Source organism: Pogoniulus pusillus, chromosome 23 (genome assembly GCF_015220805.1).
Source record: "Pogoniulus pusillus isolate bPogPus1 chromosome 23, bPogPus1.pri, whole genome shotgun sequence".
NCBI lineage: Eukaryota > Metazoa > Chordata > Aves > Piciformes > Lybiidae > Pogoniulus > Pogoniulus pusillus.
Window position 1 is genome coordinate 7,162,861 of NC_087286.1, and position 22,726 is coordinate 7,185,586.

The 22,726-nt window shown below is 50.8% G+C and overlaps 1 protein-coding gene across 2 annotated transcripts in view; it reads left to right on the top strand.

The window, feature by feature from the left end:
* Positions 1-2,461: 2,461 nt before the first annotated feature.
* SMARCC1 (SWI/SNF related, matrix associated, actin dependent regulator of chromatin subfamily c member 1) overlaps positions 2,462-22,726 on the top strand; it is a 78,427-nt gene continuing 58,162 nt past the window's right edge. For both annotated transcript variants that reach the window (XM_064162442.1, XM_064162443.1), the window contains exons 1-6: positions 2,462-2,764; positions 8,755-8,874; positions 12,855-12,940; positions 19,121-19,202; positions 21,231-21,323; positions 22,133-22,202. In XM_064162442.1, the coding sequence (XP_064018512.1) occupies positions 2,498-2,764; positions 8,755-8,874; positions 12,855-12,940; positions 19,121-19,202; positions 21,231-21,323; positions 22,133-22,202 (718 nt within the window). In that variant the 5' untranslated portion in view covers positions 2,462-2,497. The remainder of the gene's footprint in view (positions 2,765-8,754; positions 8,875-12,854; positions 12,941-19,120; positions 19,203-21,230; positions 21,324-22,132; positions 22,203-22,726) is intronic.

Sequence of the window (22,726 nt, forward strand, 5' to 3'; positions counted from 1 at the left end):
CCACCAGGGCTGCTTTGGTTTGTGCCTTCAGGGCTCTTTACCTAATGAGGAACCACTGGTGGTGGCTTGATCTTAGCCAGGTGCTGGGCCGACAGATGGTGAGAGCTAGAGATGGGCCAGCTGATTTCATCTGGAATCTGAGAGGCTGGTTCTGAGGTGGCTCAAGTCATGAAAAAGGAGGCAGGAGGGGAGGTGGAGAATACTAGAAGAGAAAGAAGGTTGGGAGCTGCCATGTGCCTGAGCAGAAGCATGACCACTTCAAAGGACGTTGGAGCCAGAGCGTCATCTCTCTGCTCCAGAGGGGAGATGGAGCTAAGGAGGAACATTCCCTACCAAGGTGTTGCCCAGAAAAAGGTAATTTATTGACTACGTTGGGTGAGGCCCTCCTGTGCCACCTGGCAGGAGTGTCCCAGCTCTGCAGGGGTGGAAGCTGCTGTTGGGCCGTCATGGGGTGGAGGAGGAAGGGCAGGAGGGTCTTTTGTAGGTGCTCCACAAAGGTGCAAAAGCATCTCTCTGGCAGCTCTCCAGCAGTGCCTAGAACCTGAGAATCATGGAACTGCATTAGGAAAGAGCTTTAAGATTGTGGAGCCTAACACAGCCAAATCCACCACTAAACCACATCCCTCAGCACTACACCTCCACAGCTTTCATGTGCCCAGCTCTGGTGGCAGAAGGGCTTGGCAAAGGCAGTGAAGATGTCCACCTTATCCCAACTGGGCTTTACATGATGTCACAGGGGCTTGTCTTCTGCATCTTGTTTGCACCACAGGAGCATCCCCTCCACAAATATGAGCAGGGCTTCAAAGGAGACCAAGAGGCACCAGTGTGTGCTGGGGTGGAAGCTCCCTTCTTCCAACTTCTTCAAGAACCAGGCCACCTCCTGTCTTTGCTGCTCCTCATGTTGCTGTAGGAGCTCTTGCATGGCCTCATCATTTTGGTTGACCCCATTCAGCATCAGCTGGAGGACGCTCAGCACAATCAAGATGTGGGTGATGCCCTGAGCCATGGCCTGGAGAAGGAGCGAGAGAAGGGGCTGGGCAGGGCTGGGTGGGAGTGAGATGGCAGCTGGAGCTGCAGAGGCTCAGGAAAAGGTAGGAGTTGCTTGAGGGCAGCAAGGGGAAGGTAGGTGGTGGCACTGGGAATGGGGGCACATCCCAGCAGCCCCACCCCAGACACCTCTGTGCCCAGGTCTAAAGGTGGCACCTGCTCAAGGGTTTTCCGGCAGTGGCTGCACCTTTGACCCAGCTTTTGAAACCCCCCCCCCCGAGGGCTGAAACTTCTACCCAGGCCCTAGCCCAGCCTTGCCCTGCTTGCTGCACTCACCACTGTCCTGAGCCAGACTGCCAGGGACAGGCACCTTGGGGACACCTCTTTGTGACTCCCCCATCCTCGATGATGTCACAGGCAAGGCCCTGGGAGAGCACTCTCCCAACTCAGCTGGATCCTGACCCCCAAGTTCTCATCGCACCTCTACTGGTGAAACCAGTGCCCAGGACTCGGGGTCCAACTCAATCTGCTGGGCTCAGTGACCTCCTCAGGAGAGGAAGGGTGGCAGAGCCTGCTGAGCCACGGGCTCGGGGCTCGCAGATGGCCTCTTCGACGGGAAAGCAGAGCACATCAGGAGCTGCAGCAGTGGTTTGGGTGCTGGAGCACACGAGCTGGCGGCAAGTGCCGTGTGCCGGTGATGCGGGGCTGGAGCACGCCTCAGCTAGTGAAGTACCAAGGCCACCCCGTGCTTCGGAGCCCAGGGCACATCAGCAGCTCCACGACCACTGACGGCGTGTTTCGGAGCCCACGGCACACCGGAAAGCTCTGCCGCAACCACTGACGGTGTGTTTCGGAGCCCACGGCACGCAGGAAAGCTCTGTCGCGACCACTGACGGTGCGTTTCGGAGCCCACGGCACACCGGAAAGCTCTGCCGCGACCACTGACGGTGTGTTTCGGAGCCCACGGCACACCGGGAGCTCTGGCACGGCCACTGACGGCGCATTTCGGAGCCCACGGCACACCGGAAAGCTCTGCCGCGACCACTGACGGCGCATTTCGGAGCCCACGGCACACCGGGAGCTCTCCAAGGCCAGCGGTGCCGCGTTTCCCCGCCCGGTGCGCAGCCGCCCGCCGCCTGAGGCGTGAGGCAGCGCCGGGCAGTGCGCAGGCTCCGGCGGTGGGCGGGACCCGTCCCGGCGGGAGCGCGCGGGCAAGGCGCAGGGCGGCGGAGGGCCCCGGGCGCATGCGCGGAGGTCAGGCGCCCCCTGGCGGCTCTCCCCGGCACCGCCGCCGCGCATGCGCCACGAGATGGCGGCGAGGCCGCGTGGGGGAGGGGCGGCGGGGCGCAGGCGCTGAGGCGCGGAGGGGAGCGCAGACCCCGCTCCGCCGGGGCGGGGAGGCGAAGGGGTTGGGGTTGTACCGGGGAGCGAGGGGGAGCGGAGACTCCCGCGGCAGGGAGAAGGCGTTTTCGAGCATGCCCGGAGGGGCGGAGCGTCCGGCGCCTGACGCATGCGCGGCGTGAGGCGGGGGGGAGGCGCAGGGCCGCGGTGGCGGCGCTCGGCGAGGGTAACAATGGCAGCGGCAGTGGCGGCGGGCGGCGGGGCCGGAGCCGGGGCTGCGGCGGCGGCCGTGGCCGTGAGCGGCGGCCCCGCTTTGGCTGCGTTGTCGGTAGCGAGGCGGAAGGACGGCGGCCCGACGGGGAAGTTTTGGGAGAGCCCAGAGACGGTGTCCCAGCTCGACTCGGTCCGCGTCTGGCTGGGGAAGCACTACAAGAAGGTGCGGCACGGCACGGCGGGGCGCGGTGGGACCGGAGGTGGTGGTGGGACGCGGGGCTTGCAGCGGTTTAAAGAGCCTTTCACGGTGGCTTCCCGCAGGGAGCGGAGAGTCGGGGTGCTGCCGGAGGCTCGGAGCACCGCCGGCCTTTGTCAGCCGCGGCCTCGCTGCCGCGCTCGGGCCCTCCCCCCGCGGCCCCGTCCCGGCGCCGTGCCGGTGGTGGTGGGGGGTGAACCGGGAGGGCCTGTGGAGGGATCCGTGTCTGCAGGCAGGCGAGCAGCGGCGGGAACTTTCCTGTGCGGGCAAGTCCCGGCGCAGCCTGCCAGGATTTTTTGTGTGGGGTTCGCTGGAACCTCACCCGGGAGGTGTCGGCGAGTTTGAAAAGCGGGACTGAAACCGTTTGTGCTGCTCGGTTCCACCCCCCGGGCCTCTCTCAGCTCGCTGTGTGCCGCTCGGGATCGGGGCAAGCTCACTTTGTGCTGGTGTCGCTGCCCCTGTCCCCTTCCTCTTTTCACCCGCTCTGCCCGGCCCCGTTTCGTCAGTTTCGGCTCTGGTGCCTCCGTGCTGCCTTTTAAAGCTTGCTTTCAATACTTAAGCCTCGATAAACGACCTGAGGTGAACTTCCCAGACAGTCTAGACAGCTTTGTAGCAATCCTGGAAGAGCATTAGCGGGGCAAAGCGGTGTCTAGGGGAGGTGCTGGGCAGCCTCAAGGTGCCTCAGCCTCTCCCTGAGAAACCTCCAAAGGATCAACAAGGTCAGGGTTCTGCACATGGATTGTGGCAGTCCCAAGCACAGATCCAGTCTGCGTGGGGAATGGGCACAGAGAAGCCTTTTAGAGAAGGACTTGGAGGTGCTGGGGGGTGAGAAGCTGGAGATGAGCCAGCACCGAGCACTGCCAGTCCAGCCCCAGCCGTGCCCTGCGCTGATCCCCAGCAGCAGGGGCGGGGAGGGGATTCTGCCCCTCTGGCTGCTCTGCTGAGACCTCACCTGAAGTGCTGGGGCCAGCTCTGGAGTCCTCAGCACAGCAGGGACCTGTTGGAGCAGGGCCAGAGTGGGCCACAGCAGTGCTGAGAGAGCTGAGTTTGTTGAGCCTGGAAAAGGCTCCAGGGAGACCTTCTGGTGGCCTTTCAGTGCTGCAGAGAGACAGAAAGCTGGGGCCAGACTTTTGAGCAGGGCCTGCTGTGACAGGACATGGGCTGATGTTTTGAACTGAAAGAGGGAGATTCAAACTGGAAATAAGAAAGGGATGGTGGTGAGACTCTGACCCGTGTTGCCCAGAGAGGTGGGAGATGCCCATCCCTGGCACCATTCCAGGTCAGGTTGTTTGGGGCTCTGAGCAGCCTGCTGTAGTTGCAGATGTCCCTGCTGACTGCAGGGGTTTGGTCTGGATAAGCTTTAAAGGTCCCTTCCAACCTAAACCAGTCTGGGATTCCATGGTCCTCCTCTGTATTCTCCTGAGGTGTACAGCCCATCCCTCGGTGCTTGGCTAGATCAGGTATCGGGAATCCCTGGCTGCATTATTTTCAGCTGCTCCCTGAGTGTTGCTGCTGGTTTCTTTGTGTGGCAGAGCTGTGAAATGGATACCTGAACTGGTCTGGGATTGTTTGTGTGTCTGAGCTGGCCTGGGTGAAAACCCAGGCGGCGTTCAGGGGGTGTTTTACCGGTCCTGCCACATCGCTCCTTCCAGCGCAGCCACTCGCAGTTGCATTGATGCCGTGGGTTGGAGGTCATGGCTTGAGGGAGCAGCTTGAGCTAGTGAGAGTGATAAGGAAATTAGAACATTAAAAACCTATTTTTAGCTTGATTTTTCTTTCTCTGCTTGTGCTGGACTTTTGGGGAGGGGAGTTTGAGACTGGAGATAAGGAGGAGATTCTTTACAGTGAGGGTGGTGAGAGACTGGAAAATGCTGCCCAGTGATGCTCCCTCCCTGGAGGTGTTTGAGGCCAGGTTGGATGAGGGCTTGAGCTTGAGTGGAAGATGTCCCTGCCCCTGGCAGGGGACTTGGAACTGGATGATTTTTAAGGCCTTTTTAGTATCTGATAGGGGCTACAAGAAAGATGGTGAGGGGATTTTTAGAATGTTGGGTGGTGATGGGACCAGGAGGAATGGAGCAAAACTAGAAGTGAGTAGATTTGGATTGGATGTTAGGAAGAGGTTGTTCACCACGAGGAAGGTGAGACACTGGAAGAAGTTGCCCAGGGAGGTGGTGGGAGGCCTCATCCCTGGAGGTTTTTAAGGCCAGGCTAGATGTGGCTCTGATTAACCTGCTCCAGTGTGAGGTGTCCCTGCCCATGGCAGGGGGGTTGGAACTGCATGATCTTTGAGGTGCCTTCCAGCCCTGACAATGCTGTGATTCTGTCCCTTCCAACCCAAACCATTCTTTTTCATTTTCATAACTGAATACCCCCAGCAACAAACTTTTGAGACAACTTCCATCTGGCACCTGCTGTTTTGCAGAGGAGCTGAAGTCACCTTATTAAAAGCATCAAGTGTTCTTGCCACTTGCTGTTGCAGAGTATAGCTCTCTAGACGAGCTGGATTGTGGCTTAGAGGTGAAGGCAGTGTGGGCTGTGGTAGACACTTAACCGTGGTGAGTATGAGGAGGTGTCAGCACTTGGAAGTTTGGGTGGTTGATTATCTGGGACCTGCTTCTGTTAGTATCAAGTACAGGACGAGATTTTCCTTCCACACTGATGGTGTTTGGTGCTGTTGAGAAGCCTTGGACTGATGCTGGTGGAGCATGTCTGTGCCAGCACTCTGCATGTCCTCTGTTGTAGAATCACAGAATGGATTGGGTTGAAAGGGTTCTTAAAGATGATCTGGTTCCACCCTCCCTGCCATGAGCAGGGATGCTTCCTACTAGACCAGGTTTCTCAAAGCCCCATCCAGCCTGGATTTGAACACTTCCAGGCTTGGAGCTTCCACAGCTTCTCTGAGCAACCTATTCCAGTTCCTCACCAACCTCATGGGGGAGAATTTCTTCCTTGTGTCTCATCTTGATCCAGCTTCTTCTAGTTTGAAGCTATCATCCCTCATCCTATTAACTACAAGCTCTTATAAGAAGTCCCTCCCCAGCTCTTCTGTAGTCTCCTTCATATCCTGGCAGGCTGTTCTAAGGGCTTCCCAAAGTCTTCTCCAGGCCAAACAAACCTAACTCACTCAGCCTGTCCTCACAGCACCCCCAGTCACCATTGTGGCCTCCTGTAACAGTTCCATGTCCTCCTCTGCCTATTAACAAGTCTCAGCAAGGTGGGATAGGCTGTTAGGAAATGGTTGTTGTTCCAGCCAGAGATGTCTGTTTGGAGACCACCTGCTTGTTCCTCACCAGCCAGGAGCTGAATGTAGAGGATTTGTAGCTGCCTCTGACTTTTCATCACGGTGCTAACTTTACCAAGTGACTGATTTCATCTGGGAGTCTTGCTTTTGATTAAATCCTCTTCCTAAATCAAAGTGTTTTGGTGTTTGTTTTCTGCTACCTGTTGTTTAGGGGTCTAAGCTGAAGTGTTCTTTGGATTGGGGGAAGGATTTTGTGCAGCAGGGCTGCCACACAGAGCTGTAATCTGGTTATCTAGGATTAGTAGCCACGTCAAGCCCAGGTGTCTGTCCCTCACTCCTGTGACAGATGCTTTCTGGCACAGCTATTGCAGTGTTGGAGCAGCCTTCCAGAACCTGAAGTGGGCTACAAAAAGCTGGGGAGGGACATTTTACAAGGGCTCATAGTGACAGGACAAGAGGCAGTGGCTTTGAGCTGCAAGAGAGGAGATTTACATGGGAAATTGGGAAGAAAGTCTTTGCAGTGAGGGTGGTGAGACACTGGAACAGGTTGCTCAGGGAGGTTGTGGATCCTTCCTCCATGGAGGTATTCAAGGCCAGGTTGGATGAGGTCTTGAGCAACCTGTTCTAGTGAGAGGTGTCCCTGTCCGTGGCAGGGGGGTTGGAACTTGTTGTCTTTAAGGTCCCCTCCAACCCAAAGCATTCTGTGTTTTTTTGTGCTTGTGGTTATTGTCTTACTCCTCCATGATTTGAGGTATGCCAGAAGACTTCAGCCATAATGGGTCTATGATTCTCTGGTACATAGAGTCAGCCAGGTTGGAAGAGAGCTCCAAGCTCATCCAGTCCAATCTGGCACCCAGCCCTATCCAGTCAACCAGGCCATGGTACTAAGTGCCTCAGCCAGGCTTTGCTTCAACACCACCAGGGACAGTGACTCCACCACCTCCCTGGGCAGCCCATTCCAATGCCAATCACTCTCTCTGGCAACAACTTCCTAACAACATCCAGCCTAGACCTCACCTGCCACAACTTGAGACTGTGTCCCCTTGTTCTGTTGGTGGTTGCCTGGCAGCAGAGCCCAACCCCACCTGGCTACAGCCTCCCTTCAGGTAGCTGCAGACAGCAATGAGCTCTGCCCTGAGCCTCCTCTGCTGCAGGCTGCACACCCCCAGCTCCCTCAGCCTCTCCTCACAGGGCTGTGCTCCAGGCCCCTCACAGCTTTGTCGCCCTCCTGTGGACACCTTCCAGTACTGCAACATCTCTCTTGAATTGAGGAGCCCAGAACTGGACACAGCACTCAAGGGGTGGCCTGAGCAGTGCTGAGTCCAGGGGCAGGAGAACCTCCCTTGTCCTGCTGGACACACTCTTCCTGATCCAGGCCAGGATGCCATTGGCTCTCCTGGCCACCTCGGCACACTGCTGCCTCATCTTCAGCTACTCTCTACCATCCACCCCCAGGTCCCTTTCTGCCTGCCTGCTCTCAGCCACTCTGTCCCCAGGCTGTAGCACTTCTTCTCGCTAGGCATAACAGACTGCCCAGGGAGGTGGTTGGGGCCTGTCCCTGGAGATATTCAAGATGAAGCTCAACAGAGCTCTGGGCAGCCTGGTCTAGTTGAATGTGCTCCTGCTGACTGCAGCAGGGGGTTGGGCTAGATGAAATTTGGAGGTTACTCCCAACCCAAACCATTCTGTGATTCTATGATGTGAGAATGTCTTTGTGTGTATAATTAACCTGGAGATTTTAAGAGAGTCTTTGTGTCAGTGGAGCTTTGGTATTTCAGTTCATAAGCAAAATCCTCTAGCACCAAAGCTACATCTAGAACAGGACATCACTTTTGTCCTCTTGCAGTTCACCATTTCAAAACCCTGACTTGCTGCAGAATCTCACAGGAGGACGTCCAGGCACGTTTGGAATGGAGACTCTGCCACCTCTCTGGGCAGCCTGCTTCAGGGCTCTGTCACCCTTAATGAAGTTCCTCTTCACATTTAGATGGAACTTCTCATGTTTGAGTTTGTGCCTGTTTCCCCTTGTCCTGTCACTGGGCACCACTGAACAAAGCCTGGTGCCATGCTCCTGACATTCATCCTTGGAGTATTGATCTGCATTCATGAGATCCCTCCTCAGTCTGCTCCTCTCCAGGCTAAGCAGCTCCAACTCTCTCAGCCTTATGAAAGTTAAAAAGCTCCAGGAGTCTTTTTATCTTTCATGTTGTGATTTCCCCTCTTCCATAATGGACTTCATTAGAAATGGAACCTTGGGAAATGCTTGGGATTGTCCCAGAGTATTGCAGGTGGAGCTGTTTGGGTGAGTTTTATTGCCTGTGACTCTCTGTAGTCCCAAGTGGCTGCTCTTTGTCTGAGTATGTAGTGGTTAATTCCAGGAGGTGCCATGAAGTTGCTTTGTGTGTGTGTCTGGGTCAGAATGAGGTTTTTCCTTCATTGGGAACTACAAATCAGATTGAAGTTGCTAATTGCTTGTCTGTCCAGCACTGTGGGCTGTGATGAGCTGAGGATCACCAGGTACCTGCTGTATTTTAAGAGCAAAGCTTGGCAAGTATTTGTGCTTGGTGCTCCTCCTGTACACATCCCACCCCACACAGTGCCCCTTACATCTCCAACTGTTCTCTCCAGCTGAGGAATCAGTAAAACAATCTTGGGGATTCGTTATCCTCTACCCCAAGTAACTATGTGTGGTGTTTTGTTTTTTGTTCTCTTCCAGTATGTCCAAGCAGATGCTCCTACCAACAAAACACTGGCTGGGCTGGTGGTGCAGCTGCTGCAATTCCAGGAAGATGCCTTTGGAAAACACGTCACCAATCCTGCCTTCACTAAGCTTCCTGTGAGTGTTGGGGTTAATCCTAAGCTGAGTTTTCTTCCTCCTTCCAGTATCTGTGCTGCTGACCTGTGTCCAAGCTATGAGGAGAATCTTAGAATGCTGGGGGTTGAAGGGACCTCTGGAGATCATCCAGTCCAACCTCCCTGCTAAAGCAAGGGCACCCACAGCAGCTTGCCCAGGATCAAATGCCTAGGGGGGTTTGGAATCTCACCAGGCAAGGAAACTCCACAACCTCTCTGGACAGCCTGGGACAGGGCTTCAGCACCCTCACACCAGAGAAATTTCTCCTCCTCTTCAGATGCAACCTCCTGGGTTCCAGTTTGTGCCCACTGCTCCTTGTCCTATCACAGGACACCAGTGAAAAGAGCCTGGCCCCTTCTTGGCACCCACCCTCCAGATATTTATAAACATTGATAGGATGCCCTCTTAGGCTGCTTTTCTGCAGACTAAACAGCCTCAGGTCTCTCAGCTACTCCTCATCAGACAGATATTCCAGTAGCCTCTGTCAGACACTCTCCATCAGCAGAAGGGTCTTTGTTCACTGGGAGTCTGAGGTCGAGAAGTCTAGGGTTCTGTCAGAGGCAGAGTCAGAGCATCATTTTGGTTAGAAAAAGACCTTTGAGATCATGGAGTCCAGCCATTAACCCAGCACTGCCAGGGCATCACTAAATCATGGCACTCAGCACCACATCTCCATGGCTTGGAAACCCCTCCAGGGAGGGAGACTGCACCATTCTGTTGGGCAGCCTGAACCAGGCCTTGACAACCCTTAAGAGGAACAAATTGTTCCTCATGTCCATCCTAAACCTCCCCTGGGGCAACCTGAGGCTGTTTCCTCTTATCCTGTCCCTTGCTCATTGGTAGAGGAGACCAACCTCCACCTGGCTGCAGCCTCCTTGGAGGGAGTTGCAGAGAGCCAGAAGGTCTCTCCTCAGCCTCCTTTTCTCCAGGCTCAGCAACCCCAGGTTCCTCAGCTGCTCCTCACCAGCCCTGCTCTCCAGACCCTTCAGTAGCTTCATTGCCCTTCTCTGGCTCTGCTTCAGCCCCTCAGTGTCATTCTCGGAGTGAGGAGCCCAGCCAGGATTTGTGCTTGGCATTGCCCTGACCCAGATGCAGGACACTGCACTTGGTCTTGTTGAACCTCATGAGGTTGGCTCATGCCTGCCTGTGCAGGTCCCTCTGGATTGGTCCCTACCCTCTAGCCTGTCTGCTGCACCACACAGCTTGGTGTCATCAGCAAACTTGCTGAGGCTGCACTTAATGCCTCTGTCCATGGCACCCACAACGATGCTGAGCAAGACTGGTCCCAGGACTGATCCCTGAGGAACTCCACTTGTCACTGGCCTCCAGTTGGATGTGGACTCATTAACAGCCACTCTTTGGGTGCAGCCCAGTTCCTGTTCCTCATCTTCTTTTCTGAGCAGTGTGCATTTGTGCAGATTCCCTTCAGAAAAGGGATTTTCCAACTTCCTAGTGAATCTTTTGGTGCTTAGGACAGCACACGGAAGTCCCAGGAGATGCCATTCAGGTGTAACTCACCACCTCTTCCATTCCAATTACTTTGGCACCTCAGTGGTAACCAAAAGCTTTAGAGGCAGAGATGAACGTTGGGCTGCTTTAGTTGAATGTGGCAGGGGAGACTTTAAAGCTGGACCTGTAATCAACAAGTTAATAAAGCACTTGAGTAACTCTCAAGCCTTAAATCAATTTATCTTATCTCAAAAATGGGTCATAAAGATCTCAAGGGTGCTGTAAGCCTGTTGTTCCTGTGTTTGTTCTTGCTCTTTTGAAGGTGTAATCTGAGCAGATATGCCAAGCAGTTGGATCTCTGTGCTCTCAGTGACTTCTGACAGGAGACAACTCAGGGTTCAAATAAAGAGTGGATGGAGCACTTAGTGCCATGGTCTAGTTGATAGGACAGGGCTGGGTGGCAGATTGGACTGGATGAGCTTGGAGGTCTCTTCCAAGTGGTTGATTCTATGATTAGTACCTCTTCTTTCTTATTGTTTGGATGAGAAAATGCAGTGTTTAGCCTTAAGATGAGGTTAGCTTTCCTTTTTTTCAGGCATAGCATTCAAGATACTGATTCAGGCTGTGAAAGAGCTCTGTGTTACTCTATCAGAGCTCTTCAGAGATTTGCAGGATGCTTCAGGTTTACAGAACTCTGTCTTGGGAAGAGAGGTGTGGTGAGTGGATCATAGAATCATAGAACAGTAGAGATTGGAAGGGACCTCTCAAAGTTGTTGAGTCCTATTCTCTTAACCAAAGCAGGATGACCTAGGGCAGATCACACAGGAACACATCCAGAAGGGCCTTTAAAGTCTCCAGAGATGGGGACTCCACAACCTCTCTGGGCAGCCTGCTTCAGGGCTTCTTCACCCTCACAGCCAAGAAGTTTTTTTTTGTGTTGAGCTAAAACCTGCTTTATTCCAGTCTGTATCCATTGCCCCTTGTCCTGTCACAGGGCACTGAAAACAGCCTGGCCCCTTCTTGACACCCACCCTTCAGATACTTGTAAACATTGAGAAGATCTCCTCTCAGTCCTGCTCTTCTCCAGGCTAACATCTCTTAAGTGATTAAAGAATCACTTAGGTGCCATTGATCCTCATGAATGTATTGAGCAGGATCATCAGTTTCCCAAAATGCAGAGGTGAGTTTTGCTGCAGTGGGGCATGTCTGGCATGGCAGCAAAAAGCACAGGTCAGTTGTGGGTGAGCACATGAAGGTAGGACAGTTAGAGAGAAGAGATTTGTACGTTGGTGCTCTGAAAATACTCTTTGCCACGAGTCTCCTGGCTTCGTGTTGAGACTTTGCTTTCCAGGACAGCTTGTGTGTGTTTGTTTGCATGTTTGGAAACCCAACACTTGTCTGGTGAGAGCCAAGTCTTAAGGCAAGAAAATCATTCAGTGTCCTAAATTCAGAGAATGGTCTGGGTTGAAACAGACTTTAAAGATCATCAAGTTCCAACCCTCCTGCCATGGGCAGGGGCACCTCCCACTAGCCCAGGTTGCTCAAGGCCTCATCCAACCTGGCCTTGAACACCTCTGTGGAGGGGGCATCCACAGGCTTCTTGGGCAATCTATGTCAGTGTCTCACCACCCTCAATGGAAAGAATTTCTTCCTAATCTCCATTCTAAACCTCCCCTCTTCCAGCTTCAATCCATTCCCCTTCATCCTGTCACTACAAGCCCCTTTCAGAAGTCTTTCCCCAGCTTTCTTCTAGCCCCTTCAGGTACTGGAAGGCTGCTATAAGGTTTCCTGAAGTCTTCTCCAGGCTGAACAGCCCCAACTCCCTCAGCCTCTCCCCTTACAGGAGAGTGCTCCAGCCCTCTGAGCATCTTCAAGGCCCTCACTCCCCTTACAGAGAGTGCTCCAGCCCTCTGAACGTCTTCATGGCCCTCACTCTCCTTACAGAGAGTGCTCCAGCCCTCTGAACGTCTTCATGGCCCTCACTCCCCTCACAGAGCATGCTCCAGCCCTCTGAACATCTTCATGGCCCTCACTCTCCTTACAGAGAGTGCTCCAGCCCTCTGAACATCTTCATGGCCCTCACTCTCCTTACAGAGAGTGCTCCAGCCCTCTGAACATCTTCATGGCCCTCATCTGGACTCACTCCAGCAGTTCCATGTCCTTCTTACACTGAGGGCACCAGAACTGGACACACTACTCCAGATGGGGTCTCACCAGGGGCAGAATCACCTCTTTCATTCTGCTTTTGATGCAGTCCAGGACACAGTCAGCCTTGTGGGCAGCTAGGGACCATTGCCAGCTCATGTGGAGAACTCTCTTTGAACCTAAGTAAGTTTAGTCTTACAATCTTAAAGGAGATCATGAAACTCCTAAAGTGATTCAGCTGAGAAGTAAACCATGCATTTGAGAAATTAGATGTCTAAAACTCAGCCAGTGGATTGATTCAATGGATTGATTTGAATTGAGCACCTGAAAGTCAGTGTCACTGTTTTCACTCTTCTTTTGGCTTCTAGGCAAAGTGCTTCATGGATTTCAAAGCTGGAGGTACATTGTGTCACATTCTTGGTGCTGCTTACAAATACAAGAATGAACAGGGCTGGTAAGTTTGTGTTTGTGATGGATCTACCTTTTGCATGGCATTCAACACATAAAATGCTTCTGCAGAATGCTTCAAGTTGAATGCTTTTTGAAGATTTGGGTAGGCAAGGGAGTTGGAGATGGGAAGAGGAAATTTTGTTCCTGTTTTGCTGCTGGTAGCTTGGTAAAGACACCCCCACACTTCTAAATTTACCACCAAGTTGTCCCAAGTTTAAAGGGTAGGTTTGGGAGTTAATTACAAGCTTGATGTTTTTTGTACCATTTACTTGAGCAAATTGGTATCTGAGCATCTGTTCCCTGTCTAGAAGATGTCAGTCTCTGTGCTCTATCACACAGAAGCACAGAAATACAGGGATTGAAAGGGACCTCAAAAGATCAGCTAGTCCAATTGCCCTGCCAGAGCAGGATCACTCAGGGCAGGTCACACAGAAACATGTCCAGCTGGGTTTTGTAAGTGGCCAGAGAAAGAGACTCCAGAACCTCTCTGGGCAGCCTGCTTCAGAGCTTTGTCATCCTCACAGTGGACAAAAAATGGCTTCTTATGTTCACATGGAACCTTCTTTGCACCAGCTTGCACTCATTGCCCCTTGTCCTGTCTTTGGACATCACTGAGCAGAGCCTGGCGCTGTCCTCTTGACACTTGCCCCTCAGTGAGGTCACCTCTCAGGCTCCTCTGCTCCAAACTGAAGAGCCCCAGCTCCCTCAGCTTTCCCTCAGCAGGGAGCTGTTCCACTGCCTTCAACATCTTTGTGGCTCTGCACTGGACTCGCTCAGGCAGTTCCCTGAGGTCCTTCTTGATCTGAGAGGCCCAGAACTGGACACAGTATTCCATATGTGGCCTTACGAGGGCAGAGTAGGAGAGGAGAACCTCTCTCGACCTACTGACCACACCCCAGGACTGATTATAGGATTTAAGTCTAATTAAGTTAGATACTAATTAATGCTCAGTCTTGCAGTGCTTATCAACCTCCACAAATGGGGAGCTGATGTAGTTAAGACACTGCCCACGCAGCAACTAACACTGCTATTAAACTACTGATGTGCCATCTCTGAGGTGTTTTGATCTTTTGTGTTTCTAAGTTACAGTCCTCTTCCCAAGGCGGGGATTTTCTTTTCCATGGACTCTAGAATCAGAAATAGTTTGAATCAGAAGGAGCCTCTAAATGTCATCCAGTCCAAGCTCCCTGTACTGAGCAGGGACATTCTCAACTAGATCAGGTTGCTCAGAGCTTTGTTGAGCCTCATTTTGAGTATCTCCAGGGATGGGACCTCAACTACCTGCCTGGGCAACTTATTGCAGTGTTCCACCACTCTAATGGTGCAGAGCTTGTTCCTAACATCCAATCTAAACCTGCTGTGCTCTAATTTCAAACCATTGCCCCTCATCCTATCACTGCAGGCCTTTGGAAATAGTCCCTCTGCAGCCTTCTTGCAGCCCCTTCAGGTACTGGAAGGCCACCAGAAGGTCTCTCTGGAGTCTTCTCCAGACTGAACAACCCCAACTCTTGGCTGTCTGCCCTCGTAGGAGAGGTCCTTCAGCCCCCTGATCACTTTTGTGCCCTCCTCTGGACCCACTCCAGCAGGTTCATGTCCTTCCTATGTTGAGGACTGGATGCATTATTTGAGAACACTGGGGAAAAAATACTGAGGCTGAAGAGTGAATAGGTAAAAGTAAGCAGAAATTGTTCTTACAGGTGAATTCAAATAGCTTCTGCTCTGATGTTCTCTGGAGCAATCCTGCAATTGGCTGGTTTTTACCCACAAAAGTGAACTAAAAGGCCAAAAGGAAGTTGGTAGGTTGGTTTTAGCAGCTGTTTTTCTGATGTCACCTGATAAGCATATAGCTGGTGTGAGTACCATATAATCCTGGAATGGCTTGAGTCAGAAGGGACCTTAAGGGTCATCAAGTTCCAGCCTGCTGTTGTGGGCCAGGAACACCTCACACTAGACCATGCTGCTCAAAACCTCATCCAGAAAGCTGCTGTGAGACCTTCCCTACTCCAGTATTGTCCACACCTAGGATGTGGTAGGTCTTCACAGATGCATAGAATGGTTTGAGTTGGAAGGAACCTTAAAGACCATCCAGTTCCAACCCCCTGCCATGGGCAGGGACACCTCCCACTAGCTCAGGTTGCTCAAGACCTCTGTGTTCCTGATGTTGTCCGTGGCATGCATGACAGGGGTGTCCTGTTGGCTGAAGATAAAGCAGTTAAATGACTCCTGTTTCATGAATCTTGAAACTTGCCAAATTTGTTCCAACCCAAATCTATTTTTTTCAGCCAGTGCAACTTGCCAGCAAAGCTCAGGTGCTTGGTTACCTCTTCTCTCCCTCCCTCACTTGCTGATCCCTCACAACTAGTGTGGGTAGCGCCTTGCGTTTGTGCATGTGGGATGCAGAGGGGAAGTAATCCTTGGATTTTTCTTAGCTCTCAAGGATCAGACTTAGAGCTTGGAATGTGTCCTTCACTGACTCAACTAAATAATACCTGGTGTTTTGCCTGAAAATATGCTTGTTTTGTTTAGTGGTGTGCTTAACCTGTTTGTGAATGATCTGTCTTATAGGAGAAGTACCTTTCCTCCTCAGAATAGGTATGTCTGAACAATGCACTTACCCAGTGCAGCTGGACATACCTTGGCTATCCCTGCAAAGCCTCACAGGGGCACAGTGAAACCCAGGCTAGGAAGAATTAGTGCTCCTATTTGTTCTCAATGGGCCACGAAAACAACAAAGTCTTTTTTTTCCCCCCTTCATTTATTGTGGTTTGAGAAGCAGGCAGGAATTTGGGGGTGTATTTAACATGAAGTGAGCACCTGATGAAGGTTTTAAGCAAGTAGATGTAGTCATTTAAGGATATTTTTACTGTGAACACCTGATGGAGGTTTTAGGCAAGCAAATATAATCATGTGAGGGCATTTCAAACATAAACACCTGAAGGAACTTTTAGGCAAGCAAGTTTAATCATTTGAGGGCATTTCTGACATGAACACCTGATAGAGATTTTAGGCAGATGTCATCATTTGAGGGCATTTCAAACTTGAACACCTGATGGAGGTTCTAGGCAAGCAGATATAATCATTTGAGGTCATTTCAAACATGAACACCTGATGGAGGTTTTAGGCAAGCAGATATAATCATTTGAGGGCATTTCAAACATGAACACCTGATGGAGGTTTTAGGCAAGCAGATATAATCATTTGAGGGCATTTCAAACATGAACACCTGATGGAGGTTTTAGGCAAGCAGATATAATCATTTGAGGGCATCTCCTTACCACGAGGGTGGTGGAACACTGTACAGGTTGCCCAGGGAGGTGGTTGGGGCCCATCCTTGGAGATAGTCAAAGTAAGGCTCAACAGGGCTCTAGGCAACCTGATCTGGTTGAGGATGTCCCTGCTGACTGCAGAGGGGACTGGACTAGATCTTTGGAGATCCCTTCCAACTCAGATCATTCTGTGATTTCTAACATGAACACCTGATGTAGATTTAGGGCAAGCAGATGGAGTCATTTGGAGGCATTTCTAACATGAAATTAACACCTGATGCAGATGTTTTGAGGCAATCACAGAATGTTAAGGATTGGGAAGGATCTCAAAAGGTCATCCAGTCCAACCCCACTGCCAGAGCAGGATTCCCAAGAGCAGGTCATGCAGGAACACCCAGGTGGGTTTTGAATGTCTCCAAAGTAGGAGTCTCCTCAACATCTCTGGGCAACCTGTTCCAGGGCTCCAACACCCTCACAGTGAACCAAATCATCTTGGTTCAACTTAAACAGTGCCTTAAAGTGTCTGTTTAAAGGTTTTGAAGGCCATTATTATGTGTTTAGGTTTGAGTGTATTTGGCATTTACCTTCCTTCACTTGAAGTATGGGTTTGAATACAGGCTCTGAAGCTGAACACTGCAGCTGTGGCTTGACCTTGGCTCTTAAAATCCCCTTAGAGCTGTGAAATGTTCTCTTAAACCACACTGTGCAGTCAGCTGCCAAACCCAACGACTGATCTTGCTTCCAAAAGTCCATGGGAACATTTCAGCATGCACAACACTCTTTTAAAAGCTCAGAAATGTCTTTTAAAATGGGAAGATGGCTCTTAGCAATGGCAGGATGTTATGTTTTTAAGTGCCATGGCCTTTCAAATGGAGACATGATTCTAATGAATATGGCAGGATATTATCTTTAACTGCCATGTCCATGCAATATTGCTTCAGGAGAGAAGCCATCATTCATCCATAGTAATTATTTCTAGTGCTTGCCAGCCCTGCAGCATATTTAGGTGACACCACCACCTTGCCTGAGCAACTTCAGAAGGTTCTAGAGAGCCTCAAGTGAAGAGAAACCCACCCCGGTCTCAGCTGAAGTGTCTGGTTTTGGCAGTGTGATGTTGGTGTGATGCCATCCCTGGGTGGTAACAAGTTTTGTGACTCAACAAAATAAACATCAACCTGGCTTTGGTTTGGCTTTGTTGTGTGCTTATAAACTCAAAATTGGTTTGGTTTGGTACTGGAAGCAGGTTTGTGTTTAAAAGGAGCTTGCATTGGGCACAGGCAGAAGGGATAAATGATTGCATGTTAAACTGGGGTGGTAAATCAAATCCTGTCAGGCACTGCATGGGAATTATCTGCATGGCTCTGGCACTCTGAAATGTGGAGAGTCCTTTTGACTTCACACCCTGACAACTCTTCTGCTGCTTCTAAGCTCCAGTTCAAAGCTTTTTCAGATTCTAGCAGCTTTTTCTGCATCTTGAGAGGCACAGAAGTGCACCAGGCAATGATCTGACAGCTGGGAGTCAGCAACCCAACAGCTGACCACATCACCCTGCTTTGGAAGAGGCTGAATTGATAAGGGTCGAGCCCCAGGTTTAAGTTGGCAGTGATGAGCCCTCGTGCCAGTGTGGATGCTGATGTGTGCTGAGCTTTGAGGGAGACTTTACTCCTGTTGTCCTACCTCTCAGGGCCTTGGGGGTCATCAGTCAAACTCTCCATCTGAGCAGATGGATCTGTGACTTGTGTGTATGGTGCAGGAATACAGCAAAATGCCTTTGGGTGGCTTCTTACAGAATCAGAGAACTGTTTTGGTTGGAAAGCCCTCTGAGATCAAGTTCAGCCTTCAACCCAGCACCACCGTGGCCACTAAACCGTGTCCCAGTACTGCTTGAACACCTCCAGGGATGGTGACTCCACCACCTCCCTGGGCAGCCTCTTCCAAGGTCTGACCACGCTTGCCGCAAAAAAATGTTCCTCGTGTCCAACCTGCCCCTCCCCTGGCACAATTTCAGGCCATTTCCTCTCATTCTATCACCTGATACTAGGGAGAAGAGACCAATTCACACCCCTCTCCAACCTCCTTCCAGGGAGGTGGTGCCAGAATGTCTCCCCTCAGCTTCCTCTCCTCCAGACTAAACAATCCCAGGTCTCTCAGCTGCTCCTCACCAGATCTGTTCTCAAGGCCCTTCAGCAAGTTTGTTGCTCTTCTCTGGACCTACTCTGGCCCTTCAGTGTCCTCCTTGCAGATGCTTTTGTGCTTCTTCCCTGTAGAAAGACTCAGGTCTTGTGTTATCCCTTCCCATTTGGGACAGACACTGCTGCATTATTTCCTTTTGATTGCCTGGAATTTTGATGCCTTTGCCAATGTAGCAGCAAAGTTGTTGCTAAAGTGCTTACAGGGCTTCTTAGCTACCTGATTGCTACATGGGCTGCCTTGTTCTCAACCAGATAAGCAGCTTAGGCAGCTCCCAGGATGGGCTTTTGCTGGGCTAGTCTGGGATTGGAGGATGGACACAACTAGAGGAGAAAGATGAGAGCTTGTTCATGAGGTGTTCTCATCTAGGTGTTGAGATTCGTCCTGAGCATTTGATGATGCTTCTGTTTAATTATCCCTTGTGAGGTCAGTGGAGTGCACATCCCTGTTGCAGGGAGGGTGTGGGATTGGACAACATCACCTTTTTTTCCCCTAAACATCTCACAGAGCAGCTGCTTTTTGTTGGCTTTGGTTCCTTGGGGGTTGCTTTTTTTCCTTGTTTGTGGAGGCTGCCAAGTGGGGCAACGATATTTGTGGTTGTACTCTAAGTCCTGTGATGTAGCTCCCATGATCCCCTGGTTGTTATGTGGAAGGTTGAAAGAGTCTGAACTGCTGAGTTGAATGTTTTGGATCAATTTAGTTAATTTCTGATCAATTTTCCTTAACAGGAGGAGGTTTGACCTGCAGAATCCATCCCGAATGGATCGAAACGTGGAGATGTTCATGAACATTGAGAAAACACTAGTGCAGGCAAGGACCTCCTGTGTCTCCATGGGATCCTGTTGTGCCTGGCTTGTCACCCACTGCAGAGCTCCAGCCTGGATTTCTGGAGGATCATTAGGCTCTTTCCCTCCCTTTCCCACCCATTTAAGTCATAATTCCATATTGCCACTGGAAAAATTTCAGGCTGCTTTCGTTGATAGTCTGTGGATATGCACAGGATGGGAGGAACCTGGGGATAAGGCATCCCAAGGGTCTCCATCTTGCTGCCAGAGAAGCACCTTTGGGACTGATGAGCTCGTTCTGTAGGTACCTATTCAGTGATTGGCTGTCTTGAATCACCAAATCAGAACGGTTTGGATGGGAAGAAACCTTAAAGATCCTCTAGTTCCAACCACCCTGACGAAGGCATTGACACCTCCCACTAAACCAAGTTGCTCAAGACCTCATCCAGCCTGGCCTTGAAAGCCTCCAGGCTTGAAGCCTCCAGAAGTTCTCTGGGCAACCTCTTCTAGTGCCTCACCACCTTCATGGGGAAGAATTTCTTCCTCATGTCTAATCTAAATTAAGTTTCTTCAAGTTGAAGCCATCAGCCCTTGTCCTGTCACTCCATGCCTTTGTGCACAGTGCCTCTCCTGGAGCTACTTTCAAGTACTGGAAGGCTCCTGTAAGGTCTCCTTGCAGCCTTCTCTTCTCCAGACTGAACAAGCCCAAACCTCCCAACCTGGCCTCACAGCAGAGCCCTTCCAGCCCTCCCAGCGTTGCTGTGGCTTCCTCCAGCCCCACTCCAACAGGTTTCTGTCTGTGCAGTGCTGAGGACTCCAGAGCTGGCCCCAGCACTGCAGGTGGGGTCTGAGCAGGGCAGAGGAGCAGAAACCTTTTCCTCCACCCTCAGCTTGATAGAAGTTTGGCTTTTGTGAGGCTGGGGTCGATTTTTACCTCTCTCTCTTGAGTTACCAAACACATTCTTGCCAGAAGAGAGCAGATAACAGCTATGAGGAGTCTAATTTGGAGTTAAATTTTAACTGCTATGATGATTAATAACCTCAGACTGTAAAACCAGGCTTGGGTTGTGGCACAGGCAAGAGGTGGCTTTCAGATGCATGTTAATGCAAATGGGAGAGAAAGGGCAGCAAGAAGAGAGAATGGTCTGGCAGAAAACAAACACCAACCACCTTGGCTGGTGGCTTCGAGGCATGAGAGTTCAGGTGAAAATCCAAAAGGACAAGGATTTAAAACAGGAAATGGATTTGGAAAAGGAAATGGAGCTTAAAGATGGGTTTAAAATCAGGAAGTGGAATTAAAAACTGGGAATGGATTTAAAAGCTGGGTTTAAAGTAGGGGATGGATTAAAAAGGTTTAAAGCAGGGAATGGATTTAAAAGCCAGGTTTAAAGCAGGAAATTGGTTTTAAAGGCAGGTTTAAAGCAGGGAATGGGTTTTAAAAGCAGGTTTAAAGCAGGGAATGGAATTAAAAAGCTGGGTTTAAAGCAGGGAATTGATTCAAAAACTGGGTTTAGAGCAGTGAATGGATTACAAAGCCAAACTTAAAGCAGGGAATGGATTAAAAAGCCAGGTTTAAAGCAGGAAAAGGAGTTAAAACTAGAGAATGGATTTGAAACCTGAAAATGGCTATTTCTTCAGCTCTTGTAGAAATGGCTCAATCTCTGTGTTAATGCAACAGGGCAGACTGAGATTTGGAAGCTGACAAAGAGGGGACTTAAGTTCCCTCTTCCAGGGCCTGTCACAAGTTCTTTGAAATGCAAGCTGGTGCTGTGAAGGGAGAGAGGTGAGAACAGCTCCGTTGGGTCCCATTATCTTCGATAATTGTCTGGCAGAGCTGCCAGCAGATCAGCAGAGTCCAGAAGGGCTAAAGCTTGGCAGGGAGGTGTGCAGAGGGCTCTGCTGTGGAGGGGCTTGCTGGAGCTAGACGCAGTGTGCTCTGCCACAGGCTGGCAGCTGTTTCTTTGAGCTTTCTCAGGCATTGGTGGTCTTGATAGGAGCTGTTGTCACAGGCTGCCTGCTGATTTCTTATTTACCTCCTTCTTCTCTTCACTAGAACAACTGTCTGAGCAGACCTACCATCTACCTCATTCCAGATATAGAACTGAAGCTGGCTAACAAATTGAAGGACATTGTCAAACGACACCAGGTAACTGCTAAGTAGCACTTCCTAAACCAGATGTTGTGTCACTTGTGCTTGATAGGTTTAGGTAGTGGTTTTGCTTGGGAGGGACCTTAAAGAGCATCCAGTTCCAACCCCCCCTGCCATGTCCAGGGACACCTTCCACTAGAGCAGGTTGCTCAAGGCCTCATCCAGCCTGACCTTGAATACCTCCATGAAGGGAACATCTACAACCTCTTTGGGCAACCTGTTCAAGTGTCTCATCACCCTCACTGGAAATAACTTCTTCCTAACCTCCAGTCTCAATCTCCCCTCTGCCAGCTCCAATCCATTCCTCCTTGTTCTATCACTGCAAACTTCTATACAATGTCCTGCCTAAGCTTTCTTGGCTGGCAGATTTAGACTGGATATTAGGAAGAAATTGCTTACAGTGAGGGTACTGAGACATTGGAACAGGTTGGCCAGGTAAAGTGTGGATGCTCCCTCCCTGGTGAGGTGTTCAGGGCCAGGTTGGGTGAGGCCTTAAGCAGCCTAATGGAAGGTGTTCCTGCCTATGGCCGGGCAGTTGGAGCTGGATGATCTTTAAGATCCCTTCCAACCCAAACCATTCTGTGAATTTATGAAATGAGCAAGAGATGGCAAAGTAGTTTGGCAACAATCTTAAAATGATTGTTTTTTGTGGCCCCTCTTGGAGCTGCTGTTTGTAGTTGCACTGAAATTGATCTTGAGCATTCCAAGGCTGTGTGGAGTGTGGGTAGAAAGAAGCAGCTGAGAAGTTTAGGTTAGTTTGAAGGTTTCTCATGCAGTTACTTCTTTTCTTCCACCTTTTCCCACAGGGAACAGTTACTGAAGAGAAGTCAAAGGCCACCCACCATGTTTATCCAAGTCCTACCTCAATGGATGATGGTAAATTGCTTTCCTTTTTATATGGAAAGAGATTTGTAACTAAATCCTGCTAGCACTTAGGGAAGCTTTTGCACACATAACATTCCCAGCCTGCTCCTGAGAGCCACTGGAGAAGTGTTTCTAGGAGTAACACCTCCAGACAAAGTCCTTGTTTCCTGCTCCTGACTTCTGGGTCTGACATTCACATTTACAGCCGATGCAACATTTTCAGGTGAGGATGTGTAGCACTGACAGCTCTGGAGTGCTTCTGTTAGGAATTCATAGAATGCTTTGGGTTGGAAGGAACCCTAAAGGTCACCTAATTCCAGTCTCCCTGCCATGGGTCAGGGACACCTTGCACTAGACCAGGTTGCTCAAGGCCTCATCCAACCTGGCCTTGAACGTGTTCAGGCAGGAGGCATCCGCAACTTCTCTGGGCAGCCTGTTGCAGTGTCTCACCACCCTCACTGTAAAGTAGATGGAGTTACTATTCATGGCTGAAAGCAGGTAGTGTGTTTGGCCCAGATACCTTGGCAGGCTGAAGA